The sequence below is a fragment of the Hyperolius riggenbachi genome, chromosome 2 (assembly GCF_040937935.1).
Source record: "Hyperolius riggenbachi isolate aHypRig1 chromosome 2, aHypRig1.pri, whole genome shotgun sequence".
NCBI lineage: Eukaryota > Metazoa > Chordata > Amphibia > Anura > Hyperoliidae > Hyperolius > Hyperolius riggenbachi.
Genome location: NC_090647.1, coordinates 54,016,280 through 54,029,321, shown reverse-complemented (window position 1 = coordinate 54,029,321; position 13,042 = coordinate 54,016,280). Strand labels below are relative to the sequence as shown.

The following is a 13,042-nucleotide window of genomic DNA, read 5'->3' as shown; positions in this document are numbered from 1 at the left end:
CGGACGTAACGCTGAGAGCCTAAATTAAAGTCGACGGTTGCAATGAATTTTAAAAGATCTATTTCTGGTTCCTAACCGTTGCTCGCCGCTGAGCCCTGTTCAGCAGATCTGTTTTGAATTAAAGACAAATGTATCATTTATGGCAGCACGCTGTTCGAGCCTTTTGGGTTCCCCGGGGGAATTGGCCGCTTGCACTTGCAAATTTAAAATACAAGTAGGTAGTGAAGTGTTTTGATTTTGCATTAGCCTTGTAAATAACCTCTCCGGCTCACTGTTAAACAACGTGAAGTGAATGGATAATGAATTCTTACTGTTAGAATGTCGTAGCTTCCTGCTGAAAACTGCTTTCTTGAAGACACCATGCCGGTTTTAGGGTCGATGAAGAACTTCCCATCCTCGTTCCCGTCTACGATGCTGTAGGAGATCTCGGCGTTCGGACCCTCGTCTTTGTCGTAAGCAAAAGCTCTGTAGATGGGCTCGCCACGTTTTTTCCGATCTCGCTCGGGAAGTTTGATCTGGTAGACTTTCTCCGGAAACTGAGGCTTGTTATCGTTTTCGTCCAGGACTTGTACAATGACCCAGACGGTAGATTGCTTAGGGGTTGGGCCGCCATCGCTTACGGTCACCTAAAGATACAGGATAAAAATGCTGTTTATTTTACGGAATATTTGGATATTATAGAAACAGATATTTAAAGGGGACTTAAAGGGAGAGGGATATGGAGGCTGCCTTATTTATTTCATTTTAAAAAATACCAGTTGCCTGGCTGTCCTGCTGACCTCTTTGGCTGCAGTAGTGTCTGCGCCAGAAACAAACATGCAGCTAGGAAACAGCCAGGACAGAAGGAAAACCCAGAGAAATGCACCCTGTATGTATCTAGAGAGTTTAGCCTGTCTAATTCCCTCATATCTGTGACTAATCACAACTATAATTTGATCTCACAGATGTGTCAGCTGGCTGTCTCGGCAGAGCAGCTTATTTGTAAACACGGAAAACTAACCCTGTGTCTGCTTACATGAAAGCAAGAAGACACACTGCAGATTTATTGTGGGATTTGTATCAGCTGTAACAAAGAAATGTTTTCTTTAAAAGTTATTATGCTGTTGCTTATTTTTTAGAGCAGAGAGGAAGTTTTGAGTTCAGATCCGCTTTAAATATGATGTGATTCTAATATACAAGTAGTATGTTTCCATGATCATTGAACAACAGCATTTTTAAAGTTTTAGAGCCTAATAGCTGTATTCAAAATCTCTGAATATCATATTAAGGAAGAAAACGTTGTAAACATTTTGCTTTTAAAATAAAATTGCGGATGTTTGAGCGATGAAACAATTACGGATCATTTCATGTAACATCGCAGTAAGAAAACTATGATTGTGCTTTATAGAAAAACACCTCCGATATATACATTTGCATCCTACCTATCAACAAAACCATTTTAAAGATGTCTTGAGCGGCTGCAGCAACTTAAAGGAGTCCAGTAAATTACAAGTGAAACTCGAAAAATTAGAATATCGTGCAAAAGTCCATTTATTTCAGTTATTCCACTTAAAAGGTGAAACTAATCTATGAAATAGGAACCCTATGCAGGAGTTTTGTATTAATTAGCTGGTTAGAGTCTGACACTTTGAGCCTAGATTATTGAACCTTTTCACAATATTCTAATGGGCTGAGATTTAGAATTTGGGTTTCTCATAAGCTGTAAGGCAAAATCATCAAAATTATAACAGATAAAGGCTTGAAATATCTCGCTTTACATGTAATGATCCTATTTCATAGATTAGTTTCACCTTTTAAGTTAAAGTGAACCAGAGACGAAGCACCCTCATGTAGGTTACCATATATATCAGTGGGAACATTAGAGAAAACACCTACCCTGCTCTCCGTTTCATCCTTCACTGCTCAGCCTGCTTCTAATCAGCCCTGATAAAATCCCTGACTGAGCATTCAGTCTGGCTTTGCTCAGGAATCATTATAGCTGAGTCTGTTTTCTTTTATGTCTTTTCAAGCCCAAGCCTGCCCCCTTCTGGCTCTGCTATAATGACTCTATAATAAAGCCAGACTGAATGCTCAGTCGGGGATTTTATCAGGGCTGATAACATGCAAGCTGAACAGTGAAGAATGAAACAGAGAGCAGGGTAGGTGTTTTCTCTAATGTTCCCACTGATATATATGGTAAAATACAAGAGGGTGCTTAGTCACTGGTTCACTTTAAATTACTGAAATAAATGGACATTTGCACGATATTCTAATTTTTTGAGTGTCACCGGTATATAAATCCCCTACTGTATCCTGAATAGATATGTTTACTTAGGCATGGCCCACATTTGTAAATGCAACATTGGGGACGGTTTCTTCATTTTTCATCCGATCCGCCGTGACAGTTGATATCGCCACACGGCGCTTAAACGACATCCACGTGATTGTGCGCCTGTACCCATGTCGCAAGGTTGTTGGAACAATCCCTCATAGTATTCCCTGTCGTCAGAAAAATCATCGGGAAAATCGTGTCATGGGTACAGGCATTAAGGGCAAATTACCCATAGGCCTGAACAATTTTAGGAAAAGATTGAATCGCACGATTTCTGTCAGAAATTGCGATTTCGATTCGATCCACGATTTTCTTCAAATGAAGCTTTAGGAGGCTGTAAGCCTCATTCAGAATTCTACTGTGCAAAGGAGGCGGGCGCTGAACTGTGATCCTGTAATTCCATTTCCTAAGCCTGATTGCCTGCCACACTATTTTTAACTGACAGGCCCAGCTAGCAATGGGTGGAGAGGGAAAACAAGTGTGTGGAGGCTCTGAGGTAAAATAAAAGTAAAGCTTTCCTTGCCGGTGCACCGGCTTCTTCCAGCCACCAAAAGTCTACCTGAGGCAGCTCTGATGTTCCACTGTCCTGCAGAGGGAAACGAGTGAGAGCCTGTGGGCGGAATCTGATGCCCGGTGCCACCCAGCTCATGACACGCTAGGCAGAGGAAGAAGCCAAAAGAGCTGATGACGGAGGAGAGGCGGCGCACAGCGCAGGAAAACGAGAGCCTGCGGGCGGAGTCTGATGCCCGGCGCCCGCCCAGCTGATGAAGCGCTAGGCAGAGGAAGAAGCCAAAAGAGCTGATGACGGAGGAGGAGAGGCGGCGCACAGCGGGAGAATGAGGTTTGCAGGCGAACCGCCGGGAATGAGAAGCCGCGAGCGACTTGTACACAGAGCGGCGAGGGGGAGTGCAGAGCGGGAGGGCGCGGGATATCGTAAAAAATCGCCACTCTGACGATCACGGAATCGCCGTATCCGTGATCACGATTTCGGTTTAAAAACGATAAATCGTTCAGGCCTACATGAGATGCTCGTTTACTACTGGCTTTCAGTAAATTTTTATGTACACTGCATGTTAAACTATTAAAAATTGTGGGTCCTGCCTTCCACCCATTGTAATGCTAAGGAATACCCAGATAGTCCATGATAACCTACAGCCACTAGGATATTATAAAGGGTACAAAAGGACCCAAAACCCCTCTTATAAAAAAAAATAAATATAAAAAAGCCACGGTAAATATGAACTCGCCTTGTAAAAATATATGCATAACAGAGACTGATTTACTGGTAAGGCTGGGGCCAAACATGCTTAAAATTGCGTGCTTTTCAATGGCTGTATGCACACTTGTTCAAAAGTCTTAGATTTTTATACTGCGATTTGCAAGTCCCCAATTACCACAAGCCTGCACACAGCGCAGCCCCTGTGTGCAGTGAATCTGGAACTAAAGTGGCGAGCGGAAGGGGGCGGAAATAAGGACAGGCAGAGAGGAGGAAGAACTGCCACTTCCTACCCGCCCATACTTGACATTCTGCTCAGTCGATGATTACGACAGAACAGGGGCTACAGGGGGAGCTGGGGGAGGGGGGGAGGAGAGTGCTCTGACATAGTCACAGCACCAGTACCTTATATACTCATGTACAAGCCTAATTTTTCAGCACTGATTGCTGAAAAGTTACCCCCTCGGCTTATATGCAAGTTATTGGAGTAGAACAGATGGTGGAGCAGGTTTTTTTTACTGGCAGAGGAGCGTAAGGATTGTGCACTAGTGATCCTGCTCTTGCCAGCTGGCTCCTTGCTGTGTCCATGTCCCCCATCCCCCACAGCATGGTGTGCAGAGTGCACTGCTCAAGACTACCTGTGTCCCCTGGCTTATGGAGCATGCCAGCAATGTGTCAGCTGGGCAATGATCGGGGATTCTTCCTGTGTGGCATTTGCTGTGTCTCATATCTATGACGCCATCTACTGGCGTCTTGAGACACAGCTGTATCATCCTTGGGGCACATCTGGCTATGGGGAGGGGGGCTGATTTGTACTGGGAGCAGATCTGGCTACTGTGTAAGAGCTATACTGGGGAGGGGGCTTTTACAGGAGTCAATCACTTTTTCTGGTTTCTCAGTGGAAAAGTGGGTGCCTCGGCTTATACGCGGGTCAGCTTATATGCGAGTATATACAGTATTAAAAGTAAATTGGGGAAAACCGAGCCAGGGATACTTTTCAAACACACACTAAATGTGTAAAATCGTCCATAGAAAACTATGACCATTTTCCGCAGATGTAAGTGTGGTCCCAGCCTTAGTCGCTGTCACTGATATCAGGGAGGCATTACTCTCTATTTTCTTGGCAACCCTTTAATGAGCGGAATTATCTAAACCAGCAAAATTATCTATACTCAAAAAACAAAAAGAAAAAAAATTCCCCTCTGCCTGAGAGACATTCCATCTGATTGCTTTCCTCCTTCATTCTCCAGCACCGCCTGCCAATTATCTGGTATATTTAGCAGCCATCAGGCGATATGACTACATGCAATTAGCAGGAGGCTGATTAGCTGACGAGTGGCGGGAGAGGTAACAGGAAAGGGTGATCAGGTCATACAACAGGAGCAAGAGATCTTCACAAGCCTTGCTCTTCTTGCAACCTCTAGAGCCTGCGCAGAGGATCGCCAGCTGTTTGAAGTCACCCCATGCGAACGGAGGGGGTCCCGGTCACAAACGGCCGTTTGGTTTTGTAGTATTAATTTTGAATATTGTATTTAAACATACAAGACTTTTCATGAATGCAGCGCAAGGACCACTATCAGGAAAAAATGTAAAATATAAAATAGATGTAAACACACACAAAATAGAAGTATATTTCTTCCAGAGTAAAATGAGCCATTAATTACTTTTCTCTTATGTTGCTGTCACTTACAGTAGGTAGTAGAAATCTGGCAGAACTGACAGGTTTTGGACTAGTCCATCTCTTCATGGGGATTCTCAGCATGGCCTTTATTCTTTATAAAGACACTCCCTGAAAAGGATTTATGCAAAGATGCTGGCCAGCCTCCCTGTTCGCTGTACACTATTTTGGCAGTTGAACGGAGCAACTGCCATTCACTGAGTGCTTTTGAAAATACAGAAAGCCCTGAGAGTCCCCTATGAGAAGATGGGGTACTCCAAAATCTCTCGGTTCTGTCAGATTTCTACTACCTACTATAAATGACAGCAACATAGAAGAAAGGTAATTTAAGGCTCATTTTACCCTGAAAGAAATGTAACATGTACAAAGATAAGTGTTGACTCCTGCAATAGCGTCCTGTACCTGCGGGAACGCATGCAAGGATACGCGTGGCAGCCCACCGACTCCGAGTTGGTAAAAACCAAACTAGATGGCGGCGGGGGACCAGAGGATCTGTGAGTGACTTTGAGGGCACAGGATGGCTGCAGGGGGCTGGTAGAAACCCCAGGTAAGTGAAACTAATTTCTTTACATGGATTTAGGTTCCCTTTAAAGAGGAGCTGTCAGCCATACTATCTCAGAAAAAAAAAAACACATATATAAGTAGATAAATACTTGCTCTACTTACATAACACGTGTATTGCACTGTCCACGTTTTGATTTTAGTGATTTTTCTACAGTTAAAAAAAAAGAGAAAATCCTTCTTAGCATTTCCCATTTCAAGTGTGGCTATTTTGAAGCCAATCCTGATGTCATTTCCTCCCTTACTCTCCTCTGTTTGATTGTGTATGCATTGCCCACCCTCCACTGTAGAAATTGCATTGTCTCAGGGTGAGAAATATTGGCCAATCAGAGAGGAACAGAGGTGTGGGAGGGGAAAACAGGAGGGAAAGAGGCTTCAGCCAATCAGGCTGCATTATTTAACTCTGAGAAGCAAGCAAGGACAACCCAGCATGCCCTGCAACTTCCTTTTTGTGTACCAAACTTGGTGTGTACCAAATAAGAGTCAGGTAAACTGGGGAATGATCATTTATCAACAAGAAAAGTAAGAGTGATTTTTAACTTTTAGATTTCCTGGTTAGCATCCTTATTACTTGTTTACCAGATAAAAAGTAAGAATTGATTTTTGATTTTATGCCCGACAGTTACACTTTAAGTAAATAGTTATTTTACATTCCAGTGAATGAAAATCGCAATGCAATCGCCCAGAAAATGCTACCTGCAGTGTGTTTGCGATTGTCGGAAATCGCAATAGCCACAGTGTGAGTAATCTCATAGGATAACGGGCTGCAGCGATTTGCTGATCACTGGGAATCAACAAAGCACAAGACACTGGCTGACTACGCCCCAGTGTGAATAAGGCCTGAATCACTGCTGAGAGCGCTCTAGTGGGGCCCAGACCTAAGAGTGACCCCAGCAGTGTAACTTTCAGACCTGAACTGCGTGGCTATGGCCACTGCATAACAGCTGTTTTGCGCCTACCTGACACCACTTCTAAGGCCCACTCGGTTTTGATCGAGGCGCTAAACAGGTGCAATACTTTACACACTCCCCTTTACAAAACCACAGCAACTCTGAGAGGAAGATGATTATTTTTATATTACAGAAAAGAAAAGAAAAAAAAACACACAGCAACGTTTGAAAGGTAAAATTTCAACAATAAAAAGGCAGCCAAAATGTATGGCAGTGTCAGATCTCTCCGTCCTGAGGATTGCTCCAGCGAGGAAGCTGCAGTGAGACGCGGAGGCTAGCTTTCCACACTGTCGGCTCAGGTCATTTTGATTATTACACATTGATTGCTGAGCTGTTTATCCACTCAGCAGTCGGCTGCAGCGGTCCATTCCCGCCCTCTGGAGACTCCATTCCGCCAGGCTAGAACCAAAAGCACAATTTCACATGGTATCATCCCTCCCGCTGCAATGTTAATCCTTGGAAAACCCGCTGCCTCTATCATCTTACAGCAACACCCCGCAGCACGGCTGAAAATCAATACTGCGATAAGGAGGGGGGAGGCGGTAAAAGGCGTAATCTGCCCCATCGCTAAGATTTAATATGATTTTACTTCTTAGGGAATGGACTTAGCTTTAATTATGGGAAAGGAGAGGACAGAAGCGAACGCTGTTTAGATATATAGGACTGCGCAACATGAAGAGTTACATATACGTGTGAGAAAATCACTAACTCAATGGAAAGGCCTAACAAAAAATAAGTAGAGAAGGAATTAGCCTCCCCGGCGTTTGATTTCCCTGCAATTTTTAAATGTGTTTCTTTATTGTAAGCATTTTTGCAGACCGCGTCCAAGTTGCAATCTTGCAAGCTGTCTGCAAGCATGCGTACAATATAAATATATTTTTATGATTTTTTTATTTTTACTTTATTATTTGCTGCTATGGGCAGTAGTGCTGCCTATAGCTTTTTTTTTTTTTTCTTTACACTTAGAATTTTTTTATGTTGGATCTATTACAGATGTTTGTGTTGGATCCAATAAAATAAAAAAAAAATTGCTGTCTTATGTGTTGACACTGTGTACGCCTGACACCAGGGGGCGCACACAACGTCATCAGAGGGACATGCTGGGGGTCGTGAAGAACACAAATCGCGGAAGAAGAGAAGGTTGCCTCTGGAGATCGCGGAGAAGAAGGCTAGGAATACTAAAAATGGTTTTCATGCTATCCAGAAACTACCTAATAAAACCCCTGTGTTCCTGTGTCGTCCTCCTGTGTCTGTGCTTTTGAGGTACACGGGCGGTCAGGAGGAGGACGGGGCAAGGGGAGGGCCGTGTGTGCATCCACGGTGCACGTGCATGTGCGCTGATGTGGCGGATGGTGGCAGTGACAGGTGTGGGAGGGGAGGGGGGTTGCAAGTGAGGCCTAGCACCCTCTATTGTAATGGGCTTAGGTCTACTAGTAACATTATATTTTGCTTACATTCTATTTCGAATACCAGCTGGAGCACTATCTGCATGGAGTTTGTATGTTCTCACTGTGTCTGTGCGGGTTTTCTCCAGGCACACCGTTTTCCTCCCACATCCCAAAAACATACAGATCAATTAATTGACTTCCCTTTAAATTGGCCCTAGACTACGATACATACACTACATGATACATACATAGACATAGGACTATGGTAGGGATTAGATTATGAGCCCCTCTGAGGGACGGTTAAGAGACAAGCCAATATACTCTGTACAGCGCTACCAAAGATGCCTGCGCTACATAAATACTAAATAACAATAATAATTCCTTTGTTAAATACATATAGTAAACATTAGCAAACTGCTGAAACTGAGCTGTACTGAACTGAGAAGCAGAAAGAGCTAAGAAGTGAGCACTAGATAGATTTTAATATACAAATACAGCAGCTATGCAATAAAATTCAATGGCAGCTTTCAGAGCAGATAAACTGTACTTTGAGAATTTTAGTTTACCCAGCAAGCTCTTGGTGAACCAGAACTCTTAGGAGTATGCAAGGGGTTACAAAGGACCAATAAGCCCTTTTACTAAAATGTTATGCAAAACAAAAACAAAAGGATGATTTGCTTACTTAGCAGTAATGCGTCGTGGGGGACATCATATGCTCACTCCAATCTGAATAATCGCAAATACCTTATGTTTTAAGAAGGCATACTTTTATTTTGGGAATTCATAATTTGTAAACACAGGCAATATTACTTGTGCACAGAAGCAAATATGGTAACAGTATGGGTAATACAAAGCAGAAAACACATTATTATTGAATGTTATGTCAGAGTTTTATATCACTTTAACATTTTCACAACAGAATTTGAACTTTTTTTTTTTTAAATTGCACGTCTATGAAATATAATTCTAAAAACAATGGGTGAACTAGGGTTTCAACAATAAGGAATGCTTGGTGTAATTTGCCTTCTTAAAACAGGTGGAAACTTGCAATAATTTAGCTATATGTGAACATTTGTGGTTACCCACAATGCACCACTACTGAATATGCAAATTATCTCTTTTCGCCCCTTTAAGCCAGGCAAGCATCCAGAACCGCTGGTATATAGCAAGCACATAGCTTTAAAGAGGAACTCCAGTGAAAATAATGTAATAAAAAAGTGCTTCATTTTTACAATAATTATGTATTAATGATTTAATCAGTGTTTGCCCATTGTAAAATATTTTAAATCCCTTATTTATATTTATCACATGGTGACATTTTTACTGCTGGCAAGTGATGTAACTGCTGCTTGTTGTTTTGGCAGTTGGAACCAGCTGTAAACAGCTATTTCCTACAATGCAACAGGGTTCACAGACAGGAAACTGCCAAGAGTACATACTCAGAATTTCTTTGTGGGAGGGGGGTTCACCACAATATTAGCCATACAGCGCCCCCTGATGGTCTGTTTGTGAAAAGGAATAGATTTCTCATGTAAAAGGGGTATCAGCTACTGATTGGGATAAAGTTCAATTCTTGGTAGGAGTTTCTCTTTAAATTTTACACAGCCACATCAACCCCACATGTAGACAGCCTGTTTAGGACTTTTGGTCCTCATCAGTACATGGTAGGGATTGATATGGCTGTATGGGATAGGGCTTGGACCAGTACAACAAAGTAACCAAGCAGGTCAGGGTGACCCAAACCACTAGAAATGTATACACGGATAAAAGAGACCGAAAAGCCCTCCTACTAAAAAGCAATGCTTGGTGAAATTTGGCTTCTTAAAACAGAAAACTTGCAATAATTCAGCTTTAAGTGATTATGTGTCGTTACCCACAATGCACCACTACTGAATATGCAAATTATCTCTTTCCGCCCCTGTAAGCCAGACAAGTATCCAGAACCGCTGGTGTATAGCAAGCCTATAGCTTTACATTTTACACAGCCACATCAACCCAACATGTAGCAACAATAAGGGAAATGTCAGTGGGGTCTGGTTCACGTTGCACGTCGGGCCCCACAGAGCTTTAAGTCCTCTATTTTTCATAAAACTAGACCAGAAAGATATGAAGTAGAGGAACCCTTTTGCTTCTGGCTTGTCTCATCGCCAGGATCCCGTCCAAGAGCTCTCGTCTGGGATAAACAATTCAGCTTCTGAGGTCGTGCTCAGCCTGACAGCCAACTGAAAGTTATGACAGAGCGAGGAGATGACACTGAGCACCCTTTGTCTAAAATAAATATATAAAGCTCTCCTTAACCACAAGACCTTGAAGCCCGGAGCGCTGGAGTCACATCCAAGCACATCAACTGGCTAACCAGGAAGAAGAGAGAGCAGGAAAAACTCAAAGACACGTTCCTCGCGCTCCACACCCTCCGCCATAAACAAGGTGTACCGGAACTGCAGACGTGCCAAAGCCAAAATGTGTCAGTTCATTTACAAACTTGCTATTACATAAAATTAAACAATCAGTTATGCAAATCAGATTAATAACGCTAACCGTAAGCCGTCAGGATTATTTTATTTCTGTAGGGCTAGATTTTCTATAAGGCACTGTAGGCTTGTGCCTACAGGCGCCTGATGATGGGAATGCACCATTCCACTGACGAGATCTCTCTTCAGCTGAGGGTATCTCAAGCTACCTAATACTCTGGGGCACTTCTATTTACTTAATACTTAGGGTACTTCTGGGCTGCTAATGCTGAGGGGCACCTATGGCTACTTACTTTGGGCAGGGGAAATAGGGGAGAGGTAACAGTTGGGCCTGCTAGCATGCATACAGTGCGGTTCAGCAAGTGTTTGTAGGTTTGTGAAGGGCGAAGTCTAGGGTGCCAGAACATCCTGGCTCCTGTGATGTAATTCTGGGCCTGTGTGCCAACATCTTTCCTTACATTTGTAAGGAACATAGATACAGAAGATGTTGAAAACTCTGTACAATCAGGACATCCAGCTATACACAGACCTGCCTGGGTGATGTGTTGTTTGGACATCAGCAATAATGGTGCATGTTCATTGGATAATACAGCAGAATAGGAAACACTAGGAGGAGGTCCCTGCCATTGTGAGCTTACATTCCAGAGGGGAGTGTAGTTTATCGATTTGTATGAAAATACAAAACGTGTTCAGCCGCCACCGCAATCCCAGCCGATTTGCACTAATTATCCTCTGCGGTTATTTGGGGGCCACCATAAGCGCCCATGTTAATGCCCGTGATAAGCCACTATACTTACTAATTTGGATGCCTGAGCCATCCCGATAAAATAGCGAGCCCCCTGCCATGGCAACAGTCTTCAGGAGTGCTAAATGGTAAATACAGCCATGTATAAATGCAGGGTATCATTTGCACGCTCCTATCATAATAACTTAGAGTATGTTTAGTATGTTATAGAGCAGGGGGTAGGGAACCTATGGCTCGGGAGCCGGATGTGGCTCTTTTCATGGATACATCTGGCTCACAAACAAATCAGTAGTTGTTGGTTCATTAAGCTTCACTGCTCAAGCAGCACAGCTTAGTGTGGCAGCACAAGTAACATTTTCAAAGTAGTTCACGCTACTGCTATAGCTTGCACTACTAACTTACTCGTGCCAACAGCTGCTCCAGTAGTCCCACTCTGGACCTTGCCAGGTCCAGTGACTTTGTAGAACGAGATCCCCGCACTTTGGCCCAATAGGCTGCCTGTCTCTTGCCAGGCAGCCTATTGGGCCAAAGTGCAGAGATCTCGTCCTACAAAGTGAATCAACCCCCAAGTCAGCTAGCTAATTGTACAAGCTGTTAGTCGGTATTTCTCCTGTCTGGCTCTCAGGGAAATATGATGTTGCTGATACCCAAGAGAAGCTGAAGACGTGTCTGACACGTCTGCTGCCCGGTGGATCAACTGTTTACACATCACCATAGCAACAGGGACGTCAGCCCTACTGTCCCAGTTTAAAACATATCATATGGCTTCCACGGAATTACATTTTAGAATATGTGCCGTTTAAAGCTCTCTCAGCCAAAAAGGTTCCTGACCCCTCTTATAGAGGATGGAAAGTTAGGCATTCAAATGTACAAACCGGTTCTCTTTAATATTATTTTCTCAGGGTGTTTATCTGATATTCCCTTGCTGCCATAAAGAATACTACTTGATAAATACATTATAATCTCACGTCATCCCCTGGGAATTCTCAAGCCATTGGCATGCTGTCCTTTCCCCGCTTCATACCGCAATTCATTTAGTGGGATATCAGTTTCGGCTGGCAGTCTCCGAGTGAAATTGGCTCAGCGTTGCTCTCTCTCATTCGCTTTTAAGGCCATATGGTCTACCTGGTGAGTACAAATCTGTTAATGATTATACAACGTGTCTTTTACTAACCGTGGGATTAGGGAAATATAATTATGAATTGCATTGCTCGGGGGAAAAGTCATTACTCTGGAAATGGTGTATTTCTGGGTACTGGGCAGAACCAAATCATTTGTCAAGTTTATTTCTGCTTATTAAATGTTTAAACCTGCTAAATTTACATTAAGTAGCGCAGCTTAAATCCAGCACTATTCGGGGATCACGTCTGGGCCTCGGTGAAATACTGTGGCAATAAAAGCGCAATATGTTTCCTGTAATAATCAATAATCCTCTATTACGAGTCATCAGTATGGGAGAATTTCATTCTACAGTTCACTATTTACATCAACCTTTAGGGCCAGTTCAGACTATGTACTGCCGGCAACGTTGCGGCTGCCAAAAACAGGCCTTTGGGAATTACCGTGTTAATATGCGGTAATCCCCTTCTGGCTCAGATCCAAACAGGAAGTGACGTTTGCTTGCGGTCACTTCCTGTTTCGGAAATCGGAAGCTTATTGTAAAAACACGATTCTGCGAATACACGCAGCACTGTGCAACCCCAACATTTTGGCAAATCCTGC

General features: G+C 43.2%; 1 protein-coding gene and 1 long non-coding RNA gene across 11 annotated transcripts in view; one reads left to right on the top strand and one right to left on the bottom strand.

The window, feature by feature from the left end:
- The window catches only part of FAT3 (FAT atypical cadherin 3), an 863,405-nt gene that overhangs the window by 232,579 nt on the left and 617,784 nt on the right, over nucleotides 1–13,042 (bottom strand). For all 9 annotated transcript variants that reach the window (XM_068266799.1, XM_068266797.1, XM_068266801.1 and 6 more), the window contains one exon: nucleotides 312–626. In XM_068266799.1, coding sequence (XP_068122900.1) covers nucleotides 312–626 — 315 coding nt within the window. The remainder of the gene's footprint in view (nucleotides 1–311; nucleotides 627–13,042) is intronic.
- Nucleotides 1–13,042, top strand: part of LOC137545490 (uncharacterized) — an 89,605-nt gene that overhangs the window by 35,320 nt on the left and 41,243 nt on the right. The gene's annotated exons all lie outside the window — the stretch shown is intronic.